General features: G+C 39.7%; 4 protein-coding genes across 4 annotated transcripts; all 4 read right to left on the bottom strand.

Moving 5' to 3' along the window:
- Window positions 1-1,064: 1,064 nt before the first annotated feature.
- LOC310937171 (lipocalin-like) lies at window positions 1,065-2,457 on the bottom strand. Its single transcript, XM_083901380.1, has 6 exons — window positions 2,334-2,457; window positions 2,098-2,237; window positions 1,928-2,007; window positions 1,642-1,755; window positions 1,439-1,540; window positions 1,065-1,329 (listed from the first exon to the last, which is right to left on the bottom strand). The coding sequence occupies exons 1-6, from the start codon at window positions 2,427-2,429 to the stop codon at window positions 1,310-1,312; spliced, it is 552 nt and encodes a 183-aa protein (XP_083757506.1). The 5' UTR covers window positions 2,430-2,457; the 3' UTR covers window positions 1,065-1,309.
- Window positions 2,458-3,960: 1,503 nt separating this feature from the next.
- Window positions 3,961-7,742, bottom strand: c8g (complement component 8, gamma polypeptide; the record flags this gene model as incomplete). Its single annotated transcript, XM_083901553.1, has 7 exons — window positions 3,961-3,986; window positions 5,040-5,075; window positions 5,204-5,308; window positions 5,398-5,505; window positions 5,599-5,669; window positions 5,782-5,927; window positions 7,581-7,742. The coding sequence occupies 7 exons, from the start codon at window positions 7,740-7,742 to the stop codon at window positions 3,961-3,963; spliced, it is 654 nt and encodes a 217-aa protein (XP_083757679.1).
- Window positions 7,743-14,330: 6,588 nt separating this feature from the next.
- msrb2 (methionine sulfoxide reductase B2) lies at window positions 14,331-16,546 on the bottom strand (the record flags this gene model as incomplete). Its single annotated transcript, XM_083901552.1, has 5 exons — window positions 14,331-14,459; window positions 14,576-14,723; window positions 14,870-14,946; window positions 15,279-15,376; window positions 16,429-16,546. 5 exons carry the CDS (start codon window positions 16,544-16,546, stop codon window positions 14,331-14,333), a joined length of 570 nt encoding a protein of 189 aa, XP_083757678.1.
- A 1,450-nt stretch (window positions 16,547-17,996) lies between these two features.
- armc3 (armadillo repeat containing 3) lies at window positions 17,997-25,812 on the bottom strand (the record flags this gene model as incomplete). The annotated part of the gene is made up of 17 exons (XM_083901551.1): window positions 17,997-18,203; window positions 18,377-18,539; window positions 18,714-18,836; window positions 19,047-19,124; window positions 20,128-20,216; window positions 20,315-20,483; window positions 20,728-20,864; window positions 21,341-21,590; window positions 21,782-21,890; window positions 21,972-22,124; window positions 22,246-22,429; window positions 22,733-22,927; window positions 23,008-23,183; window positions 23,318-23,386; window positions 23,583-23,708; window positions 24,037-24,145; window positions 25,675-25,812. 17 exons carry the CDS (start codon window positions 25,810-25,812, stop codon window positions 17,997-17,999), a joined length of 2,475 nt encoding a protein of 824 aa, XP_083757677.1.
- Window positions 25,813-26,328: the final 516 nt, after the last annotated feature.

Genomic DNA, 26,328 nt, shown 5'->3' with positions numbered 1-26,328 from the left:
TACAGAGAATTTATTTTTATTTTTATTCTGCTTGCATGTTCATCCTTTTGCATTTTGACCATTGTGGTTTGTCTTTGACAGGTGGTAGGCTGCCCCCTTGTGGTCAGTAAATGTCACCCAGACGTCAGAACTCCCTTTGTTGCTGTCAGTTCAGGACAATGATAATCAGCAGCTTTCCTACCAGGTATAGCCTACACATAGAAACTTCCTGAAAATATTGACATTCAATATAGTAAAATGGATTGTTGATCGTGTCACGGAAAAAAAAAATGGTGCTCTTACATCAATTTGCTCTGCCAATCGGTGTTTAAGTATAACATGAAAACCATGTGCTGGAAACCATTGGATTTTGATTCTGCTTTTTTGAAACATTTTTGGTTATTTATTTATTTATAAAAAATGTATGTGTGTTAAGATTAGATGTGGCTACCTCAGCTTCTGAAGTTCTGAATTGAAGAAACATCTTGAGTAACAGGTTAAACTGCTTTATTAGCAGTAAATCCACAAGTCCACTTACTCCAGTTGCTCTTTGGATAACTTTGACCTGGATAAAAGAGAATTTACACATACACGCACTGAATGAACTAACCTGTTCTTTATCACTGCTCTAATGGACTTTACTTTTACTTGACTTTAGGTCAGAAATGTTGATTTTTGTGACGTAATATTTGACTTTTTTGTTAGCCACACTGTGGACTCGATAAGCCGAATCAGAATCACAGCCAGAAATGAAATCATAGCGAAACCGTCATTTTACTGCAAATCCTTCACCTCCTGCTCAATGGTTAACATCATGTTTGTTTTGCACTGTTTGCTGTTGTCTTGGTTCACTCAGATCTGTTTGGGAACCTCGTAATATCACATAATTTACAACAAACACTGTCCACCAGAAAGAAGAAATAGTGAGTTAAAGAAGTTAATTTGATTAATTGTATGTGCACCACAAGTTAATATTAGTTTTTCATGTCATTTGTTGTGCCTACTGCTACTTGTGGGGGGCAAGTGAGGTAAAATACAGATCTGGTACTGGAAATAAAATAAAAATCCCTCTTATTAAATGAAGTTTTATTATCTTTATTGTCAACAAAAGACAAAACAGATGAAGCGAAAGAGAATAGCCTTTTAAAACGAGCAGACTTCACACTGAGCTCTGAATGAGGATGCGTTGGTCTTTTTGTTCACAGCAGGAACAGCCGAAGAGCTTTTGTGATGTTGCAGATGTCACAGCAGGGCGGAGAGAACGACACTTGTGAAGATGAAAGCCTGCGGGAGAGCGAGGGATGAAGGAGGGCAGATTGCAGGAGACTCCTCAGGCTTCGGAACATTCGTCTACAGAGAGAGAAGAGGACACGACGCAAATGAAAGGTCTAAATCATTTACAACCACAGTGCGTTTATAAGTGAAGTCTCTTCCATTGTTTTCTGAAGCAATCACCTACCGTATTTAGGCAGGATGACAATGTTGTCAGCTAGGATTTGTTTGTCCAGGGAGAACTGTTTGAACTCCTGCTGCAGCTCTTCACTCACCTCTTGATTACGCTCTGCAAACACAGAATCAGTTGATCTCTAATCTTCACGTCACTGTTTTTTTTGTTTTTTTTTTAACCATAATGCTGCTCAGAAATGAGTGAACCAGACTTACTGTAAAGTCCACAGAGGATGTGAGAAACTCCATTCTCTGTCTTATTGGTGGAGACGAAGGCATAGTCGTCGTACTGGACCTTCTCGAAGTGCACTTCGTTGTCATTGTTCCAAACTGCAGAGGACAGAATGTGAGTCAAGACAGGGTTATTGAAACTGTGTGTGTGTGTGTGTGTGTGTGTGTGTGTGTGTGTGTGTGTGTGTGTGTGTGTGTGTGTGTGTGTGTGTGTGTGTGTGTGTGTGTGTGTGTGTGTGTGTGTGTGTGTGTGTGTGTGCTCTCCACTCACCCGCGCTGTGGAAGACGTAGTGTCTCGGAGAGTCAGTTTTATTAGCGTGGTGAGTCTGTCTCCAGCAGGTACCATCAGCCCTAAATTATATATATATATTATTTATTATTGCTGTCTTTTTCACAAGAGAACTTTCAGTTGAAGATATTCTGCACGCATTTATTACTCACTGCCTGTTGGCGTAAGAGATATCCAAGTTTCCTTCAGCGGTCGGCGTAAACACAACAGTGCCCATCTTCATATCTGCCTTTTTGTTCACAAACCACTGAACATCGGACGCCATGCCAACGACGTACCACTTGCCTGCGATCTGAAATATCATGTATGTAAAAAAGTGAGCTCTTGATAAAAAAAAAAACTCCACACATGGACAACATTGAGTTCCTCAGGAACTGTAAGAACTTACCTTCTCAACTTCAAAGTCTTGAACCGGTACAACGTTGGCGGTGGCGGCCAGTGCACACATCAGGGCGCCCAGCATCCTCAGCAGTGATCTCTCCATGTTTCCCTTCGTCTCCAGCAGTGGGTGAAGAATCAGCTGGGTTTCAAGAGAGCGGTGGTCTCCTTATATCCATACAGATTCCTGCTCTTATCTCCTCCTTTCACCTCTGTCTCCTCCTCCTCCAGTTATCCCTTTGCATAACAAAAACTCTCTTTGGCCTTTGTCCACTTGCTTGCAAAAAAAAAAAATGCAGTTACACAACTGACACGTGTGAATGAAATAGGGGGAGGAAGGAAGGTGAGGAGGGGGCGAATAATAAACCCTCTCCTACATAACAATTGCTCTGGCATTTGTGGAAGGGGGGGGAAACCTCTTAGGAGTATAAATATTTAAAAACAGTTATATCACATGCACATTTTTAACTGAGGTTAAGTAGGAGCAATTATGTAATCTCTCCCTGTCAATAAATGTCACTTGATATAAAGATTTCAGTGCATATTGTGGAGCAGTTTAGTAGTAGGTGAGTGTCACTTCTTAAGGCCACATTATACTTCTCCGACTGCGTATGCGTTATCCGTCTGCGTCACCACGGAGACGCCTCGAGCATTTATACTTCTGCGTCGTGGTGACGGACACTCGCTGCAATTTCCCGCCCGATCAGTAGGGGTCGCTGCGCAAGGTTGTTGTGCTTCTGGCTACAGTGAGCAATGGCGTCCGAGAAAGAAAGAGAGAGAAAGACTGTTGTTGTTGAAAAAGTGGCCGTTTCTCACTTTTCTGTGTCACGGAACGCAGTTTTAAGATAATTTGAGGCGAGAAATTGGCCATTTAGAGTCTAAACATGTGCTGTGTGTGTTAAGATATGACGTATTTATAGTTCGGCAGCGGCGTTATCGGCGGGGATCAGCTCCGCCTCTGTCAGGACGCCCGGAGCGCACTGAGAGCCGGCACAGAGCAGCTTAGCTCGGCCTGTCCTGAGGACCAATCGCAGCTCTTGCCGTCTCCGTAGTCCCTTGACGGAGTGACGGACACTTAAAAAATATTTCGTGCACCCGGAGACGACGCAGAGGCTCTTCGACAGGTTCTGCGTCGACGCAGAGGACTCTGCATAGCTACGCAGAGCACTTTACGCAGGAGTATAAATTGGGCTTTAGGCAGTGATGTTTAAAAGCCTTTGGCAAGCTAACAAATGTGTGACATTGATGGTCCCTTTTTTTGGAATAAAAGTGATTGAATTAACTTGTGTTGTGGAAATGATCTGTTGCTTGTTGTTGGTGAATAATGAAGTAGTTTTTTTTTTATCTCCTATCTTAAAATGTGTAGGTCGGCAGAAGTCTCCATTTCCAACAACAAGCAACAGATAGAGATATTTCATGCTGGATCATTTTAATACATAAAGTGCTGACATTGATCTGGACACAGTGATTGACTCAGCTGTGATCTTGTTACGAGACGAGGTTCTAAAAAGGTTGTGTAACAAGAGGGAAAGGAACAGCCCGTTTTGTAACCAAACTCAGCCCCTTTCGGGCTGCACATCTGGACTTCATTATCTGCTCCAGCATTTGCCAGCCCTCAACTTTCTCTCCCCCCCTTTTCACACCCAGAAGCACACTGTTGAATCTTCAAAGTTTACAGATTACATGTTAATGAAAGTTGTAGCAGAACCTGGAAACGTTTCTTTGATTGTTTTATTCGCGGTAACATTCACAGTTTAACCCTTTTGAATACTTCCATGCGTTTTTTTATTTGACATTTTTCAATGATACAATATTCAGATAAAGCCTTACACTGTAAAAAAAAAAAAAAAATTGAAAAAAACTTTAAATTTCAAGGCAACTCGATGCAATCAATTTTTGAGTTTTTTAAAAAGTTCCATCAACTAATATTATTTTTGTTAGACAAACTTGTAAGTTAGAGTTAAATTATTAAAAAACTTTTAAATTTTCTTTAATTTTGAATTTTGAGTTGGCACAACTCTAACTTACAAGTTTGTCTCACAAAATAATATTAGTTGAGGGAACTTTTTTAAAAGCTCGCAATCTTTTGTTGGGCTGCAAAGTCAAAAATCGATTGCAGCAAGTTGCCTTGAAATGTTGAGTTTTCTTTTTTTACAATGTAGATGTGGAAAATCCTCTCAACTCTGCAAGGCTGGATCAGTCTGTTCCACAGCTCTGATTCTTCAACATGTGGGGACACAGTCTGTACCAGAAAAACATGCAACAGTTTTTTTTAATATTTAAAAAACAACTCGTCTACAAAATTGTCTATCCATGCATTTTTCTTACCAAAAGAAAATTGAACTTTGTAATCAAATAAATTTAACAAATTGGACATACTATAGTTTAAAACTTTAATAATCAATGAATAGCTTGCTCATTCTCAGTATCATTAAAGCTATAGAGTTCCCGTAGTCTCTCTGATTTGAATCACTTCAATCTTCTTACAGCAGCATGACCATAGTTAATATATCATGCACTCTAATAATAGAAAATGTCATACCATAAAATACATGTAGCATTAAGGTACAGTGGGTTTCATTCAGCAACGATTCACAGAGCTCAGACAATGTTCTGTGTGTAATTAACTGTAAGAGTAGCAAATACATGAAGCCTATACTTTTACTGGCTAATACTTTGCTACAGCTTTGATTTATATTTAAAAAAAAACACTTACTGATGATATGATCCTGGTCCACATCACCACAGTGACCTGTAAAGTGAAAGAAAAAAATAATGCAGAAAGTTCAACCACGCTGAAATATTACTTCTTTTCAGCAAATATTGCTATTACATATATAGCTTGTTGTATTTTGCTTTTTCAAGTGAACGTGGACGTACTGTAGGTGGGGAACGGGAAGAGGTACGCAAGTCCCAGACTCTGTTTTGCAGCGAGCTGCTCAAATTTGGTCAACACTGGCTCTGACAGATCATCTACAGACCTGCCTGAATACACAAAAGCAAATTATGATATTACAAATGCACCTTTTTTTACATATACAGTTTGTTCAAAAGGCACAAAGACCGGAACCCACCATAGAGTTTCATGGTTATTTTGCCCAGTTTCTGGTAATACATGACAGCATATGAGCTGTAGTCCGTCTCCCCAACCACGATCTCAGTGTTGAGTTCTGGACGTGCTCCTGGTGGTGAGAAGACAACAGGAAGCATGGTTAGACCACAGGGTGAGACATCTGTCGTGCTGAATTATTATCTAATAAGACAGAAAGACTGACCCTTAAGTGTTAGTCGACCCGGGGTCGGGGTGAGATCGTAGACCTGCAGTATCTCCCAACACTGGTGGTTACTGAGGAGAGGAGAGACATTATTCTTTGCTCTTGCAACCTGTCTCTGTTTGTGACTGAATAATATTAATAATAATCCACAGTGTTAGTCACTCCCTAATCGATTGTACTTACTGTCGTGTCTTAGTGCTAACGGACAAAGTCGGGTCGGAGGCAGAGGGACGCGAAAGGTACATGACCGTAGGCTCCACTTTGGTTCCATGATTCATCAGGTACGAGCATTTCGAGGCCGTGTTGAGCAGGTACCATCTCCCCATCATCTGCAACACAAACACAAGAATCAGCTGAAATTACTTATTATTTATAGGACGAATGAGGAGATTTTCATTTCGAATAAATCACAAATCAATAAATTCTCCATGGACTAAAGAGAGCGGAGCCATTCTTTAGAAGGTTGATGAACATTACCTTTATCCTAAAAGTTTATTATGCAGCATGAGTTACTGGCTAAATGAGTATTTAAATCAAATCCCTGTGCTGATTTTTGTGTTCAAGCTTATTCATCTTAAGCGAATGTATCAAGAAGTCTTTAGTTGCTGAGCTAGGAACAGATATATTTCCCTTCACCATCGATGTTGGCAAAGTTAAAAATGTTCAAGAGGAAAATAGGTTGTGTGACTCTATGAGAATGAGTCATGTTTTCTTCTGTAATGTAGTCATTATGCTGAATTATGAATACCTAGGATGAGATATCTTTTCAATATCTGGACAGAGTGCTTGTAGTTTATAGGTTTGCTTCCTATGTGTGTAAAACATTGGGGAGAAATGTCAGGATGGTTTATTTGTTAAGGTTTATTTATTGATCTATATATTTAAATAATGGTGTCTTTGAGCTATGCATATTTTTTTTATACATGACACAATCATAAAAATCCATTCAATAATTTTAACATCACCTCTTAATAGCTAAATGTGTAGGATTCACTGGCATCTGGTGGCGAAGTTGTGTATTGCAACTAACTGAACTATGTTGTCGACTTTCCTCTTTAATTAAGTGTAAATTAAGTAAATTAAATTTACCCTTACATTTCCTGCCCTCTGGTGGCCATTAGATATATTAACTTTCACATAAGCATTCTCAGGATAGTATATTTTTAAATATATGTGTGTGTAAGAATCTTTGTGGATAACCTTAGAAGGTCGAACATAAAACAAGACCCATAAACACCCTCTCTAGTCTACATATATGGTTTGTCCAGTCTGGGGTACTGTAGAAACCTAAAGGGCTCATTCTCAGGTAGCACAAAAAAATGAGGCAATTAAAAACGGCTAATTATAAACTGTATATGAATTTACAGTTTAATGAGACAGCCATGTGTCTTTCTCTACCACTTAATGATTTATTTGGGATTGACTAATGGTAACAATTTCAATCTAAGATTGGAAGAAATCTCAAACTTTAACTGTTCCAGAAATAAAAATGTGCTTTATTACTGCATTCTAATCACATGCTCTGTTGAGTAATTTCCCCTAAACACAAAAAACACACCATATTGACACAATTACACAAGCGTGTCCCCATCACCTCCACCCCCACACTAATCCCTGACTAAGTAACTTCATATGTTTGTATGTTTGAGGTTCTGAAACAACACTTTTAACTCGAGTACTTAGACAGAATTTTGCATGTGGTCGTCCACCTGAAACAACATTTTAAAGCTTTTTTATGGTGTAACTCTGCAGGATTAACCAGTGTGTAACTTTTTGGCTCATCTGTTTGCGTAACAACTGTTTTATTTTCATCAGACAGTCAGTGTGCAAAGTTCAGGCACAGTGAGCTCTCATGTTTATCAAAGTGAGATCATCTCTTTCAGTAGCAGCTTTTAGGCTTCAAGACAAAAAAAGAGAAATGAATAACAAAGTGCAGCCATGCACTGACACAATATATGATCCATTTCTGTCCAATTTCTTACCTGCTGTATGTCTATATTCTGTGCTGGTGGAGTCACATCAATTGGCTCCACTTTTGGCTTCTTGCGAGGTCGTCTCTGGGGTCGCGGTCGACTCTTAGCCCCCCCTACAGCATCGCTGACCCCCCACAGACAAACGCACCACAACACCATCGTTACCAGCATGAATTGCCTCAGTCCAGCCATTTCAGCGATTCACTCAGGGGTCAGACTTATGGTCCTGTAGGTGCAGCTCTGCTTCCTGTATTCCTGCTTTTCTCTGTTAACTGTTTTTTTTGGTTTTTTTTTAGACTTTCTGTCTGCACTGTGTGTCTGCTCTCTGCTGTCTGTTGCTGCTTCACTCAGACAGATAGAGCAAGAACAGAGGATGGCCTGTCATGTTACAAATTAACTCGGATCACTCTCAGTGATGAAATCAGCAGAGGGCAGCATTCAATTTTTATATAATATTGAGCTTAATTCCCAATTAACTTAACAGAACTGTCAAGTGAATCCATACATTCAGGGAACAAAGGTTCTGTTGGAGCTGTTTTTAATAGTTTTGGTTCTTTTCGGGAGTTAGGAGGTTTTTGATAACATTGATTTGCTTAAAACGTTTAGTTTGTTATAAGTTTATCTTTGTGCAGTATTGTATAAAGTACATAAACGGGATACTTTAGTAAAAGTACAAGTATCTTTGGGAGAAGTTGAAGTCACTTGATTATAATATTACTTAAGTAGCCTTCAGTAAATGTCCTATACCTTACTGAAGTATCAAAAGTAGTGCTGGGCAGTTAATGTTTCCCTGACGACTGACCGGAAAAGGACGCGTGACATCATATTTACGTCGTATTTATTTACGTATTTCGGCGGAACATAGCAGGATAAAATACAAATATAATCCTGAAATAAATATTTTTCTGTGTCCCGGAACACAGTTTTGAAATCATTTGAGGCGAGAAATTAGGGACTGTATAATATTAATGTTTAACTTATTGTTACTTTGAATTTTAGATTTATATTAAAGTCGCACTGTCATTGTATATGTATTTACATATAATGGACACTATTTTATAGTGTATAAAATATTTAAAATGTGAAAATAACAACAATATATGTATTTATTAAAAGTATTTTATATGTTCATTCATCAACACTGTAGGTGGCGGTAATGAGGCTTAAGTGCTTCGCGCCACCCGCCATTCAAACAGTAGAACAAGGAAGTAGTACACTGCTGTTCCAATTGAAGAATCGTGCTCGTGTACTCCCGTGCTTGGCAAGTATGTTCTTCAGTCGTACTTCTCATGTATGTACTTTCCAAGTAAGCAAGTACATACTGGCATATTTGGGTATTGAGAAACGGCCATAAAGAGTAGACGCCGCAAGAAATGCGGCCGCCATCTTGAACCGGTCATTCTACTATTAGTTGAGCAGCGGAAGCAATACGATGCCAGAACACTGTGCAGCATATTCCTGCGTTAATAGACGGACGTTTGAAAACAGGGCTCCAGGGATTACTTTTCACAAGTAGGAATGAACTTTACTATTGGTTGTATTTTGTGACTCTATATTATATTACTGTACTGTATTTATGTCCACCAGCGAAATCGTAGCCAGCTAACGTTAGCTACGCTATGTTTGTTGCCGGTGTTCACCCGGCGATGAGCCTCTTAAAAAATGTGATGGAATATGCAGGATATTAATGCAATTTTATGATATGAAATAGCGTGAATATGCTAAAAACTAACATATTTATAACTAAATCGGCTTCAATACTCCCACATTTGGGCATTTCCCCAAGTAAATATGATAGTTTCTTTGTATCTGTAGTGTGTTCAAATTCAGGGTGTATTTTTTATTATTTTGGGAAAGTGTTCATTTCTCAGAGCCTGGTATTTGGTATCTCTCTGTCCTGATATGAATTATATATATTTTCATTTTCTCTGATATATACCGTGTGTGTGTGTGTGTTTGTGTGTGTGTGTATATACATATATACACACATATATATATATATATATATATATATATATATATACATTTTTTGTTATATATGATTACTTTATGATTTCTATTGCTGTGTTTATATTTATAGTGTATATAGTGTTTGCATAATACCTACATATATCATATATCTGAATATTCTATTACTGTTAATCCCACTATAACTATTAAAATACGCGAACCATGTGTTCTGTAGCATAGCTACATGTATGACGTTTGCAGCAAAAAATAAAAGCGTGAAAATAAGTTTTTTAATATAAACGTTTTGACCTGACAGTGTGAACGTTTGTATAATGTTAACCCTCAGGGGTACCTCGGCCCTTTTCGTGGCTTTCTGTTTTTTAATTGTTAAGCCATTTTGTATGTGTTGAATGGATATAGCTCAAATATTCCAAAGGATATTCATTTTTGGTGAACTTTAGAACTGTCATCTCAGTTTCTTAAATTAGCCTAAAATGGCTAAGCAACGCGAGAACTTAAAGTGTTAAACAACTAAAGTGTTCCTCGTGGTAGAAAACAGCCACCATCCCAAAAACTGCTATTAAAACATTATATATTAATAATTTATATAATAATAATCCACTTTAAATTGTCAGACTTTTAAAGCTACTTCAGCCTGAAATATATATATCAAATATTAATAATATTTTTAAATGTTAACCCTTTAAAGGCCGGTTTGTTTTCACAACTCCACTGGTTTTTTTACCTAAAAGAAACACAAAAACTACAATAATTCCTGTAAAATACAATTCAAGGAATATTTGATTATTATCATTTTAAGGCCCTATGATGGGTCAATGATTGACAGCAACATTGATTTTGAAAAAAAAAAATACTATTTTTGCACATTAATCTTAACATGAAATAATGCATTTCTTTATGTTAAGGTTCCATGTTGGACTACTAGCATTAAATTTAACATTTTTATATTTGTCTACCAGGTGGCGCTATGTTTTCCCATTCAAAGCATCCAGCAAAGTTTCACTGTTTACTACACACATTTCTTGCTACTAAAATGATAATTGTGTGCCACTGTTGATGTTGGATAATGTGTATGTGAATGACTTGTTTTAGGCTGTCACCTTTGTGTTTCTGTTTTTTGAGTCAGTAAATGACCTAATACTGACATCTAGTGGCCAGTCTTTGTGGAGGGTAGCAAGGAATAAGAGGGAAGAGACTATTGATGCCTGTAATCCTCACCTGTGCACATTCCCCCTCCTGAGTCTGTCTCCTCTGTGCTGGCATGGTGCATGTGCTGCTGAGTCTCTCCTTTGTTTGATTATTTGTGGCTCTCCATGTAAGTTTCATTTTAAAACCATTTATTGTAATCATGGGTCATCCTCATGTTGATTAGGTACTGTGGTCCGCTTTAAGTTTGTTTTATTGTTGTTAGGAGGCAGATGGTTTCCCCCGACCGCACCTTTGACATCAAACAATTAGCTCCCTTGGTATAGTGGAACGAGGTATGTGGACCTCAGTTTCTGAATTATTTTTATCCTTGGGATGTCTAGATTCAGTTCATTTTGAGGAATGTGCACATTATTTGATATGGTCCGATTGAGTTTTAACAATGATTCTGAACATGATTTAATCAATGTATATTTAAATTTTTTATTGAACAGAGATAATTATATTGATATGTGTATAAATGAAATATTTTTCCGATGTATTTGATCTAATTTCCTTTCTGTATTTCCTCTTTATAGTTTTGTCAACTAATACAATTTAAGCACTCGTTGATTCTCTCCGCCTTATTTGTGGACGCCAAGGGCCCACTACAGCGTATGTGTTAAAAAATTGTGTGAGTGTGTATTTTATGTCCAACTTCATAAGACTTTTTTCTTAGAAGACCACAGTCAGCATTATAAAATCATTCAATAATAAAAACAGCGAGTGGCCTTTTAGCACTTCAAAGATAGTTCAGCAGCAGGAACCAAAACAAAGTCCAAATTTGTTTTGAGTCTTGCTGAGATAGTTCTAGTATGCAGATGAACTGCAGCCATGGTTATAAGTATGGGCAGAAGTGCAGGAGCAGTCATTTTGGAAATGGAAAGATTTTACACCACACAGAAGGCTTTGGAAATGATCATGAACTCTGAGGACTCGGAGGCCGACATGGATGAGGCCTCAGAAGTAGAAACAGACCAGCTGTTGTCCAACTCCAACTCAGCTGAAGACGATCTGAAGATGAGAGTGAAGTGGAGGTGGATGATGCTTTTATGAAGACACACACAATGGTCTCTTCCATCCCCTGGGGAGGCAAGGATGTGCTACTCCACAAATAATTGTTGAAAGGAAGAGAAAGGAAATATTACAACAGATGCAAAAGAGGTGACAATAACCTTGATCAGGTACGTGCCATTACACATCAGTTACGCACACATTTATTTATTGTTACTCTAATGTTCTTGTCTAAAATATGTCAGTTTTTTTTTTTTGCAAATGTCCTTATTTGGCATAACATAAATAATATATGTATCATGAGAAAGAATACTTGGATAAAAATTTTTATATTGTTGTTTTAAGTGTTGTTGTTTTTCTTTTGTTAGGTTGTCGGCACCAACCCCTGCAGAAGGAGAGTAAATAGGTAGCAACGGGCCCTTTCCACAACCTGGTTGATGTTTGGCTGTATAACACCTTTATGCTGTGGTGGGAGAGATGCTGGTGACCCCCCCACACATCGAGAGGAGAGGGCGGCTTCCCTGCTCATCAGCTGCTGCAGGAATGGTTGCATACCTGCAGGGTGCTCATGCTGCAGGTCCTTTTCTCATGAGTAAATGTGAAGACAGTGGGCTGCGTCATTTTTGCACTGATAGAAAGACAAGAGTTGGCAGCACCTGCTGCAAATGTGGGGAGTTTACATGCAAAGACCAAAGCCTGTATATTTGGAGTCTCTGCTCCACTCGAGCTGGACTCTCACACATGCTGCAGTCACTCACTCACTCAGTCACTGACTCACTCGCCATCTCTATCTTCTCCCTTCTCCCCATCTCCAACAACACAACTAACTGCCCCATGTATCATATTCAATGTTCATATTTCAGTGTTCATCATTCAGTGTCCTTCTTTGCAAAATAAATCTTTTTTTCAGGTTCAACTTATTATTGTTTGTTTATTTATCTTAAAACAAAAAAATGTTTTTCAAAAAAATTGTCAGATTTTGGACGACATAGTATAGTATGTGTGAATACATGTGAATAGTAAATATGTCATGTTGCTTCCTCTATCACTAAATGATGTTGAAGATTTCACCAAATTAAATGATAACAAACAGCAGATTCCATCAGCGTCATAGCAAACAGCACATCTCTGATCATGTCTATATTTACACTAAACCCTCCCTGCAGCTTGTTCATGTGTTTAGATCATAAATCGACAGTTATTTTGAGAAGATGGTATTTTCATGAAAACAGACTTGAAGAACTAATGGGTGAGTGTAGGCCAGATGAGATTATGAGAACACATAATCCAAGAGATTCAGTTTGGTGGAACATATAGTAATCTTGTATTTATCTTAAATATTATTAAGATATGTTGACAGTTGGCCAGTGAAAATGGCATAAATGTATGGTTATTTAAATAGAACATAAGTACGAGATATGACGCTGTAAAAACATTTTTTATTTGTTATATGTGAGGTGCCATTTTTCACTTGAGCACCTGCTTCCAAAAATATCTTCGTACACCATTTCTGCACATTATAGAAAGCATAACCCACTCGCCCTTCCCTTTTCCAAACGATGGTGGCCTTATCGCATACTGATGTTGTAACCTTTGTAACTGTAATTTTTGACCTATTTTACCAGGGTAATATTACTTTAAAGTTGAATATTTGTGTTGTGTTCCCTCTCACTGATAATACCACTTATTGTCTAAAACACTATACATATCCATATTGCCACACTGATGGATCTAAAAATCTATTTAGGTTTATTTAGGTCACATTTCATCTGCACAAACATTTTTGGCCCCTATACGGAAGTGCAAGTATATTATTTTGTGTCGCTTCAGGAAAGAGAATTCAGGCAAAATGAACAACAATTGTGGTGCTTTTTTTCCTGTCAAGTGTAAAAACAGGTCAAATTTCACCCAAACAGTGTATAAAGGTTAAATATTACCTTTCCCTTAGAAATTAGGTCATACTACAATGTTGGTCACTGGACAGCAGAGGGCAGTGTTGAATTCTGGTTTATTTTAATATTAAGCTTCAGAGTCATTGTGCTAAACAGTAAATCAACAACAAAATGGCCATGTATTGAAAAGAAATGATATATTATTATTAATAAAAACACAAAACATTGGAATACATGTGTGTAAGATACAAGGAAGTGAAATTGATTTTATTGTTATTATCATCATCTTTATTATTATTTTTAAATTATTATTATTGTTAAATGATTCAGAGACATTTTCTCAGGCATGAAGACAAATAAATCTTTTGATTAGTCACATATTAAGTTGCCCATTCACTTTTTTTTCACTGTTATAACCAAACAGTTTGAGTTTGGGTTAATGTGAGTCATGTAAAATATGATGAGGACATTTATCGTCTTATTTCGCATATGTTTGACTTTCAGTTTGTTAAACAACAGGAAGTCAATTTACACCAAACCCAAAGAACTCTGACCTCCTGACCTGTTTTAGTCAAAAACCCTGGAATGGATTCTCTGACACTGGAGCTAATGCCTCTCCTCAAAACTAAACACCTACTGTACAGTACATGCACAGCACAGCGTGTGTTCTCCGTGGCCTAACTTAAGTCTGTGTCGTTTAAGAGTTTTCCTCTTTGGGTTTGCTGTCGTCTTTTGATTTAAACGTGAGCGCCACACTATTGATGCAGAACCGTTGACCTGTCGGATCCGGTCCGTCTTCAAACACGTGTCCCAGGTGGGCGTCGCACTGCACAGCACACAGAGACAAAAAAATCATGAGCAGAAGCAGAAGTACTAAATTAATGGTCGTATTTGAGGAATATTAATGACGATAGACAAAAGACTAGTCGGAAAACAACTCACATTTTTACATATGACCTCTGTCCCTGTGCTGCCCAGGCTGTTGTCAGGGCGACGTATGATGGAGGCATGACTTTCATCACTCCCCCATGTCCCATGAGCCTCTTTAAATGCTGGCCAGCCAGTCCCTGAGTCATACTTAGCCCCTGAACTATGAAAAGAGAGACCACCACAAGCATTTAATCCATTTTTGTTAACAAGCTAACACGCTGTGAAACTTTATTTAACTATCATTGTGTTAGAAATTGCAGTATATTTTGAGTAAATAATGGATGCTTGTAGGAAGCTTTCATATACCTGAAGAGTGGAATATCACAGCAGGCGCAGTGGTACATACCCACTTCACAATGGTTTAGATAGATCCCACTAAAGGGCTGAGAGCACAAATACACCAACCAAAAGCAGGACAGTTTGTTAGTATATGAGTAACAGGATGATTTCATTATATTGTTTTTGTGTCCTTAAACTTGTTTTTATGAGTTGAACTGACAACTGACTGCTTTATCTTTCAAGTTCACAGGTCTGAACAGCCCCAGTTTGTAACTGGGCAGTTCAAACCTGCCTCGGGTCAGTAATACGTCAGTAATGATCAAAGTCCACATGCGAGTCACTGTGGCAGACTGAGATAGTGTTGGGTTGACCCAGATCCCTGTGTTGCTGGTGTCTATGTTTACATTTCCATGTATTATTTTATTGTGAAACTCACCTCCTCCGTCGCTTTCTCTCTGGTGACGAAGTACTGCTCCGGAGTGAGTTTCTTTTTCCAGTCTGTGGTCTCATTGTAGCGGGTGAGAGAGTGAAGGCCTGCAGGTGTAGCAGCGGTTAACAGTGAAGAGGTCACAGAGGGGTTTTGCTTGTGACACTAAGATGAGTACATGAGTTGAGCACACAACACCCATAGCATTATAGATAACACACTCGGAAGATTTTAAAAAAAACTGTTCAAAATGTTCAGTATGACAAGATTTGGAATGTATTTTATTATGAAAATAAATAAATTGCTTTAGACAATATAATTGTGAAACGTTCACATTTTCTTAAGCCTGGGGTTTTATTAAAGAGGATTACAAATGCTTTTAATCATGCCCACGGCCGAACTAAGGTATAAGAGAAATATATATAAAAATATATATATAAAAGAAATCTAGTTTTAGATATATCTAAATAGTGTTTATTTAGTTGAATAATGTACATTTAGTCCACATTTAAAAACAAAAGCCATTAAACTGATTTACTTGTTGACAGTGAATGCAATGTATGCTGTTTTCTTATTATTCAATTCAATGTCACAATGTAAATTATCACCACAGTGTGATTCACTTAAAATAATATGAAAGTGCAAATTAATAATTGGCTGCTTTTGTGATTTTATTGCCCTCTAAGTTAAAAAAAACAAAAATAACTCGGCAAATCAGATTCTGCTTGTATTTATATATATATATATATATATATATATATGTATATAAAAAATCAGTCCACTTCAATTAAATTACAGTTAAAATGAATCAACATTGTATATGTTAATTTCTCTATTTTATACATTTGGTGAACAACATTTAAACTTTAAACTCAGTTTATCCCTAACTTTTATTTATTTTTAAATTCAGTGATTCAAGTGATTTATTGCCACGCACTGCTCTTATTTCTCCCAATATCTTATTTCTCTCCCATTTTCTTAATCATACCTTCACCAAGCTTTTCAGATCAGAGAGTATACTGTGGTGCTCATAATATTAAATATCAGTGAGGGGAAAATATAGAGCGTGCTGTTGCACCTGCAGGAAATCAGCAACTGCAGGAAACCACGGGTCCAAAAAAGGCGAATGAACCAAATAAGGAAACCAAAAACACGCTACCTTGACATGTGGATACAGGACGGAAGAGGATCGGGATCCTCCAAGATGAAATCCCGGATTTGGCGGCTGTCGCCCGCTGGGAAACAGCAACGACAAGACGAGCAACTAAACGGGACATGTTTGCTTCTGCTTCTGCTGCTGCTGCTACAGAGTGTGAGGTCTGTCCAAAGTCAAGCGCAGGAATCAGTGAGAAACGAGTGCACTCGCTGCGTCTGGTCCTATCTTGGCTGATACTGGATGTAGTTGGATGGCCCGGTCAAATATAACTCTTGGAGCCGCAGTCAGTGGGTCAAAGTGGACTGAGTGCGTCTGCGCCTTGTTTCTCTGCGGACAATGTGACGCTTAAATATTCATTTTTATTGTCCTTTTCTTTTATTATTATAAAACATCAAAGGTGTAGATCAGAACGAACGTAGGAGCTTGGTGTGGAAGAATTAGTGACATCTAGTGGCGAGACTGAACATTGTAGAGGCCAATTTCCATTGGAACTCAGAATAAGTTGTTCCAGTTGAGAAGTCGGAAGTTTTAAAATTATATCATATTATGTGTAACATTCCTTTAGCCCTACCAAAGAGGGAGTGGTTAAAATCTACCCCTATGAAACAGGACAATCCTTCAAGAACGCAACTCGTAACCACATTATCGGCGTGGCATGTCATCAACAAAAATAAGAAGCCATATTGTGAACTGTGGGAATTATTATTAGGCACTAATTCAAATAAATTGCATTGGGCCTTTCTGCATGGAGTTTGCATGTTCTCCCCAGGTATGAAGGTCTTTTCCAGGTTCTCTGGTTTCCTCCCGCAGTCCAAAAACGTGCATTTGGAAGTTAGGCAAATTGGACACTCTATTTGTGAACGCAGATTGTTGTTTGTCTCTATGTTGGCCCTGTGATGGACCGACTGTCCAGGTTGTGCCCAGTCTTTCACCCTATATCAGCTGGGATTGGCACCAGCACCCCTGGCAACCCTTTTAAGCTTTTATTGCTTTAAAGTAACTTTTCCTGCCAGGATCATATGGCGGAGTAGTATAGCTAGCGTTGTTGTCTTGCAGAACAATGAACTATTGTTCTATTGTACAGCTGGGATTGACTCCAGTGACCCTCATGTAGAGGATAAAGCAGTATGTGATAAATAAATGAAAGCTTTTACTACACCTGAGTTGCAATTCACAATGAAGTCACAATTAAGTTGTTGATAATACTAGTAATCTTAAAACACAGCCTTCAGTATGTCCACTGCAGAATTAAGGACCGTACACGGCGACTTTCTGAGAGCGAGATTCTCAGTGAAACAACTTTTTATTAGAAAAGACTCATTCATACACAGACAACATTTCCCTTTATGGCCCATGCATGCATCAAAATCAACCAGCAAATACGCATGTACACAGGCTTGAGGCGACTAAAAACATCTGCAAAATTTGCGATGCACTGTGTTGTTTTAATACTGATTTATAATCCGCTCAAAACAAAAATATGTTTTAATTAGTTAAGTGAATGGGATATTTTTTATAGACTAGTCTTAGGCCCACCTGTTCCTCTGGGAATAAAATTGATATCATATGGCTTATATAGTCTGATAACGTACAGCAGCAGGGTCATTTGCTGCCAGTAGGCTTCCAGGCTGGTGCATGAGGTCAACTATGTAGCGGCTGGGCTGCGAACAGTGTCCGATCTTGGAGCGATTCCCAGTGAAGAAGAACACCTCGTTCCAAGCCCGATCATACTCCCCCCTGACAAGCGTGCTGCTCACTCTGATGCAATCTGCCAGATACTGAAAATTAGAAGAGAGGAGACAGCTTGGTTGGAAAATGTCATAAAAATGTTTGAAGGAGGATTGGTAGAACCTGGATAGTAGTTAGGTGTGAGAGATGCAATGACAGGGAGGATGAGGAAGATTAAAGCGAGGAAGTAAAAGCTGATGATTTGGTGTTTTGGCGGTGTTACCTTGAAGAGAAGTGCCCGGTGGCAGTAGAATCCTCTTTTGATCAATCCAATGGGAATAATGTTGGACTGCAGCTGAGACTTGAGCTCACTGATGTGTAGCACCCATGCAAATTCATGCAACTTCTCCCTCTTCACCTCTCCACCCATGGCTTCGCTCACCAGCCTGTTTGATGAGATGCCCATGCAGTACATATTTGACATGTATATTGTGTTGTTTATATTTCTTTCTGTCATTTTTGAGATAATGATAAATGGTCATCATGTTAAAGTATGATTGTCCTTGTCACAACATCTCTGCATGTCAGTGATATGTGCACGATCTGCATTAATCCCTCACCTGGCCAAGGCAGCATACTGCTCTCGTTCATCTTCCAGTGGGAGGATGCATTCTTTGGTTGTCTTCACTAAACTCTGCAATGAGACGTCGTCCTTCAGCTTCCAATGATTAAATTTCTTCCTCCTACAGAGAGAGAAAACGTTAAAAAAGAAGTGAGCAGGCATTCACTCTCACATTCACACCTATGGTCAATCTGGAGTGCACAATTAACCTAATCCCCAATATGTATGTGTTTGGACTGTGAGAGGAAGTTGGAGTACCTGGAGAGAACAGGCCCAAACAAGGAGAACATGCAAACACAGAAAGGCCCTCAGCTGAACCACCTACACCTACCGGTGAAAAGGTGTATGTGTAGTTTGTTGGTCTAACGTGGATCCAACCCAGTGACCCTCTTGCTGTGAGGCATCAATGCTATGGATGGAGAAATTTACACAATAATCTTATTTAATGCATGAGTGCTGGACTAACTGGCATTTAATTTTAGAAAATGACTTGATTATGGCCTGTGTAATTCAAAATACTCAAATAGAAAGTAGTTGAAAAATAATAACATTTATAGCAGTATCTTGTGATTTATCACTAAGTATAGTGTTAAGTGCATTGTCTGTGGGGAAGTACTTCATATGCTGTATATTTATTGGAAAAAATCTAAGAATCTTCTTCACCTGCCAACACTTTTTCTTGTCTAAAACCCCAAGGTCATACACTGATTTCCACTGTTAGAGATGGAAGGAGAATACGATGATTTAAAAAAAAAAAGTTTACATTCATTCAGTCATAGGATGCTATGGTTGAGAATATTAATGGATTATGTAACGCCCTGTTTAAGAATTCCTGATGTGTGTTTGCATGATGAAGGGAGGCATCCTGGAAATGGATTTGATCTCTAGGGCAATAGTATAAGTAATAATAGTTAATTTATCAAAATGCTATAGGCATTGTTGTGTATCTGTCAACATGGATGAGCGTTATGTAAATGAATCGTCAGGTGCATCTTCGCGGGTGTGCGTGCATATGCACACGTTTGCATGTTTGTTGTTAATCCCCTAAACACAAAGGCTCTTTTACACTGCCTGGGTTGTTGCATCTTTAAAAAAAGTGGGGTTATTTATCCTGTGAGGCATCACTAATGGGGTACAATGAAGGCAACAGGAAAGGGGGAAAAAAGAGAACTGTAGAAAGTAAAAGTGGAGCACTGGATTGGAGCAGACAAGGGGAGGGTGAGGGTAACAGCCACAATAAATTGTATTGACAAACTACAGGGTGTTGGTAGTGCAGAAGCCTAATCTCTTTTTGTGTATGCAAACCCAGGCACTTTATGTGGTCATGGTGAGAAATTAGTTTTGTTTGTAGGGTTAGGACAACTCCTTCACTGGATAAAAACATAATGTTGTGATTGTGAGTGGACTCCTACGTTGTGTTGACGACAATGACGGGCCGGCGCTGGTTAAGTGGCTGGTTGGAGAATTCCTCTAAAGTCAGAACCCTCTGTCCTGCACGACCCTGAGGGATAAAGAGAGAGACCATATATCATTTGAAATATGTAGTCTCATGATTTAGCGGGAAAAAAATGATGTTGTGTGATAGGTAGAAGGACGTACCTTCCCAGCATCATAGAAGCCATCACTGATTATGTCAGTGGAGGCTAACTGACCCGTCAGGCTGTATTTAACAGACAAGTTGGAGTCAAGCAGGCTCTTCATGGCCGTCTCACTGAAAGTGCTCCTGCGGTTCACTGACATGTTTATTTCCTGAAGCATTTCCAAGGCTCTGAAACACACATGAACACAATCAGCACAGGCACATACAGAACGTCTGATATTTGATGTTGAATATGAAGAATATTAACCACACATTCATACAGTGTAATGCTGTCTTGTGCTGCCATCTACTGGCCATTTAAGAGACTACTCTAAGTTGATGCTGTAGACCTCTGTTGCTAAATTGCAGCACTCCATTTAGACATTTTATGACTCATCTGTCATAGTTTCATGCCATTTCCATGTCATCTTACCCGTATCTGCACATCTCCGCAGCAGCAGGCTCATCACGGGCGAGGACACTGATTGCCAGGCATGCGTTGTGCAATACTTCCTTGTTATAGGTTTGCAGTAAATTGACCAATGGGGGGAGGCCTCCAGCACTCTGCAGCTATGAGGGACAGGAGGTACATTTAGTACAAGTAGTGTATATGGGCACTTTATGAGATATTTTTTGTTGTATTCAGTTCTTTTGTGAGTTAAACAAATTCAATTTCGATCGTATTTGTACAGCACCAATTCATTACACATTATCTCAAGGTCAAGACCTTACAATTATTATAGAGCAAACCAAACAGGAACACAATGAGCAGAGAGAGTAAAACTCCCTTTTAACAGGAAGAAATCTTTGACAGAATCAGACTCCAGACTGTACGGCCATCTGCCTCGCCCGGCTGGAGTTGTGAAGGGATGGGGGTTAGTGAAGGAAGAGGAGACCTTTTCGCATAATGGCTGTTCCCAAAAGGTTATACACTGCTTCTTTAATTTTATAAAACCATACCAGCGAAATGACACATTTTCTGCATTGTTGTAATCCATATTGTTCAGGATAGGAAGAGTGGGAATATAAAGCACGCAAACACTCACCTCTGCTCTAGCTTCTGCGTCGGAGGATAGCAACGACAGACACAGTGTGGTGTTGACCAAGACGTCTGAGTCTTTGGACTTCAGGGGCTCCACCAGAGCTGTTACGGCTCCATGTGACAAGATGCTGCAGCGGATGACTTCCTGTCTTGCCATGGTGCCAAGCGTGGCGGCACTGTTGGCGACTGCCCTCGGACAGCTTCCATACAGCTGCTGGACAAGGATCTTGTGGCCTTTTGCCGCAAACACCGCTCTGCAAGATGCCATTGGAATGGACGGGAGATTTACAGTAAGTCTACAAAGCTGACAAACGCAACATAGGATTTCTGCAGAGAATATAGATATTATTATGGTTCTGTGAGTAACTTAATGTGTGAGAATGTGTATAAGGATGACAAGCGTAACTTATAATGGTGCGTGTATGTAGTGATGTCAGTGACTCACAGTGAATTAAGCTGGTTGTTATGTGTGAGGGTACAGAGGACCTGGGTTGCTGCCTCTCTCAGCTTCAAACTCTCACTTTTCAGTAACTCCACCATTACAGGGATAGAGCCTGAAACACAAGTCAACTCCTTGAGACTTTATTGTGATCATTGTATGGATGACACTGGCGCTCATGGAATTGTTTACATACCCAGGTCTCGGAAACGTTCTTTGCTCGATAAGTGGAAGCTCATGGCAGTCACAGCCTGACAGGCGGATGTTTTTACAGTGATGTCCTCTGAGGAGAGAAGTTCCACCAGGACATTCTCCACGTTTTGCTCATGCAGCAGTTTTCGATTTTCAGCTAAGACATGCATGGAACAAAAGGTACATACAGTGTAACACAATTATTATCCTCATGACTTTAAAGTCTACAGTTTAAGAGCTAAAAGAAACTTGCTATCTCCCGTCCTCCCATCTCTTACAGCTAAGAGCAATCCTGGCGATGCATTTGATGGCGTTGGACTGGATTTCAGGCATGCTGGGCATCAGAAGAAACTCCATCAGTCTGGCCAGGCCTCCACGCTCGTGAATCAGGTGAACACTCTCAGTGTCACTCAAGCAGTTAGCGACGACACGTAAGGCTTCGGCATGAAGGTCACCAAAGTCCTGTGAGAAGAAAATAGAAGGTAAGGAAGATGTAACTATTTCAGCTGACTGCATAAAAGGTAAAACAAGGAAAAGCAGCAAGGCTTTCAAAATCAACAAGCAGTCACAAGCACAATAAAACTAAAATGAGATTTATAAAATAAAATCAACAATAGAAAGGAATAGAAACTAATTCCAGGCCCTCCAAAACTGATATGGAGCAGAAGTAAGTTGTACATGGCCTTCTTGTGCAGCAAAGAAACGATAAATCCAGAAGTGAACCCTTTAAATCAACCATGTAGGAGAAATGCAGTGTGATCCCACCATGTTATCGAGGGTGTCCATGATCCTCTCGAATCCTTCCTCGTCTCTGAAGGTGCTGCGTGTGTCTTTGTCAGTTGTGACATTCTGCAGCGTCTTTAAAGCCAAATGCTGAATGACAGGGAATTCTGACTTCAACAGTTCCAAAAGCGGAGGGATCCCACCCAACAAATGGACCACCACGCGATACTGATAGGCCTACAACACAGGATTCATTGTAAATAAAAAAGACACATAACCGTAAAACGGTACCTCTAGACTTGATGACTTTTAAGCACCTGGACTAGGTTAAAGATGACATCCAGAGAGTTCTTCTGAACATCTGGGTCTGGACTGGACAGAAGCTGGATGAGTGGTGGTAAACCGCTGTTGTCGAAGATCTTGACCTTACAGACAAAATCCACTGACAGAGAGACCAGGCATAGTGTTGCAAACTCATGGATGACTATATCCTCTTTGGAAAAGAAAATAGAAGGGAATTAGAATTGTGTAGGAGTAAAGATAGAGGAATATCAGTTCATAAGAAGGAATGTTGCATGTATTAGTGTCTTTAATATGCCTCTGTAAAATGACATGAAAAGTACTCACCTTCAGGTGATAGGTTGACTATAATTGATGGAATAACATCCATTTTTTTCAGAGCATTCTTTACTTCACCTTTAAATTTAAACAAGACAGAAAGTTAACCACCAACTCAGCCGGTTACTCAGTTCTACAAACAGTTGCCTGACAAGGAGATAGATAACCAGGACATTTTTCTGCATTGCAGCCACTGGTTACATAAGACATATTGAAAACCATCCTATCCCTCAGTAGGCAAATCTGCACTGATGACGCCTGTTGTGTGACAAACCATTTATGGCCATGTTGCCCAGAGCCATGAAGGCGTTGCGTCTGATCAGCTTGTTGCTGTGAGTGATGAGCTGACAGAGAGGCTCCAAAACCCCAAGTCCCAGCAGAGAAATCTTGTCCTCATCACCTGGCAACAGGGGGAGACAGTGGACAGGAAAATTTATCAGAATAGGAGCGTCAGTGTGGATGCATTATAGTGTGGGATGTGAGCAATGAACAACAAAAGTGGGACTGACGGCTAATGTACTTTTCTGGTACAAATGTAATGGAGGTTTTCATTAAGGGGAGCATGTTGAAAGGTTTAAACCTGCCATCTGCTCTTGAGACAGTATACAGATGTCTTCTATGAGTGGAGGGAAAATAAATTACATGGTAGTGTAGATCACACAGAAAATTGAATAACTGTGTGTATGTGTGTGTGCGTGTGTGTGTGTGAATGGAGGTGGGGGGTGTACCTTTCTCTGCAAATGCATGGGTTGCTTCACAGGCTTTAACAAGGATATCCTCCTCGGGTGATCTCAGCAGCAGGACGACTGTTGCTGCCGTACTGAGTAGAGTGTCAAACTGTGAGTGTGAGGAAAGCGAGAGAGTAAATGGTCCGATACGGTTTTATGCTTAGAAATTATGTTTTGTTTTAGTTATATGTTGGTGAGGCCTTTACACAAAAATTTATTTTTTTACAGTGGCCATTGTAACATGTTTTGACAGGAAAAGCACAGGAGTAACTGTCAACATGAACACTGATGATGGCTCTGTTCAGTTCATGCAAGACCCTGAAACTGAGGGAGCTAATCTGAACTCAGCTATTATTTACGCTGTTATTTACACCTGTGCCTTAAGACCTGTCAAAAACACTGTGAAAAAAGCCTATAGTGAACCATAAAAATGTCCCACCGTTTCTTGGGGTGGAGTTTCAACCTCCTTCTTCTTCCCCCCTTTCTTTCCCATTGTGTGACTATTAAAGAGAAATCAAGATGGTAGATTTCAGGGAGCCACTTGAGAGATGGGTTAGGGTTATTACATACTGCAGATATATACATGTGTAGCTAACTACTAGACATGGGGTACCATCAAAGGATGCATGTTCTTTAATGCTGCACAGAAGGCAGAAGAAGATCTGCCTCAGAACCTACTAACTAATGTGACATCATCTCATATTGCTGTCACATTGGGAAGTCATACATATGGTACATCAATATGCAATCGTGACTCATTGCGATGTCGTCTTTATGTGACATCGTGTAAACGACGTGTAAAATCATAAACAAAACCACAATAACCTGCTTTGTTGGTTGGTTGGTGGCGTTTTACTGTAGTTGTCATCCATAGTGTTGCATTACTTCCTTCTTCTCTTTTCCTTCTTCTTCTTTGGTGTTTTACAGCAGCTGGAATGTCACAGTAGAGTTTTCACCATTAGTTTCATGTTCACTTTTTTGCTGTGTTGACATTGTCCCTTGTTTTAATTCACATGGTTAATGAACTGTGATGCACTTTGGGCTAAATGTTGCATGAAAGTCATGTTGTTGTTGTCATGTTGTTCACAAACAGACAAAAAACGGCAAAAACAAAATTTCCTTGGCAATGGTTAAAAACACTCGAAATAAGTAATAGATGAGCATACAATGCGGCTTACCTGTTCTGTTTTAGACGGGAAAAGATGAAGAATACTAGCCGACCAGAAGAATCAGCATAAGCTTTTCTGTGTTTAGGACAGGGTGACGCTGCGTTGCTATAGCAACGGCGGCCATGGGACGGACCTCGAAAGACATTACCTCTGGTAACTTGGGGCATTTTCATTCGCCTGTTTGAAATGATCGTCAGGTTAATCTTTGTTAAAGCAATCCATAATGAAGGGGTTGGATTATGGAAGGTCGCCAGTCCATCCAACGGGAACATAGAGACAAGCAACCACCACCCAATCTCACGGTCAATTTAGAGTGTCCAATTTGCCTAATGCCCAAATCAATATGAAAATGCATATTGAGATACACACTGCTTGATATTAAAAAGCACAGAAAAGTAGCACTGGCCCGTGGGAGGGAGGGTGTTGCAGCGAATCAGCGCAGCAGACACTGCATCGCACAGGCTGTCACCTCCCCCCGTCGAGCTGTCATTTGACAGCGGCACACATGAATCCCAGTGCCGCAGTAGTAGGAGCTGGTCACCCGTTTGAAGGCACGTCTAAACATCGGCGTTAAATTCAAACGGGACACGAACATGACAGGATACATGCCCGTCTCTGCGGACTGAGCACAAACGCGTAGGAGGAGTATTCGGCCGCGCGGTTGTAAGCTGCCAGCTAATGATAACAGTTAGCTTTGGATGCTAGTGGTAACTGGCTAAACAACGGAGTCCTGCGCTGTGCTGTCAGTGGGCAGCTGGCACGTTAGCGAAGGTCGGTGCGGACTAATGTTAGCTGGTCGTCAAGAGCATTTAGTTAGCCATTTGCTTTTCACATATCATTTAACAGTTTGTTGAAAGGCTGCGTGGCGCGTCATCTGTTTTTCCTCTGTCACGGTGCTTCATATTTTAACCGTTTTGCGCTCATTGTACGAAATTATTCGCTAATGTGTTGCTAGCTAGCAAGCTACACGGGTATGCTAACGCCAGCTCAGTGAGAGCTCACGGGCAGGGGTGCGGAGAGCCCGAGGCGAGTCAAGGAAGGAAGAGAGGTGACTTATGATGCGGGCTGAGGGAAGCAGCGGTATGTCAGTAGGCAAAGGTGAGAAGCAGTATTAACTAAAACA

Source organism: Microchirus variegatus (assembly GCF_963457635.1).
Source record: "Microchirus variegatus genome assembly, chromosome: 15".
NCBI lineage: Eukaryota > Metazoa > Chordata > Actinopteri > Pleuronectiformes > Soleidae > Microchirus > Microchirus variegatus.
This window is presented reverse-complemented; position numbering and strand designations above follow the sequence as displayed.

Excerpts from the sequence above, each read along its gene's own strand:
- LOC310937171 (XM_083901380.1), bottom strand. The coding sequence starts at position 2,429 with ATGGAGAGATCACTGCTGAGGATGCTGGGCGCCCTGATGTGTGCACTG. Across the intron at positions 2,238-2,333 it reads AAGACTTTGAAGTTGAGAAG|ATCGCAGGCAAGTGGTACGT; the intron begins GTAAGTTCTTAC and ends ATGATATTTCAG. Across the intron at positions 1,756-1,927 it reads CTACGTCTTCCACAGCGCGG|TTTGGAACAATGACAACGAA; the intron begins GTGAGTGGAGAG and ends TGTCCTCTGCAG.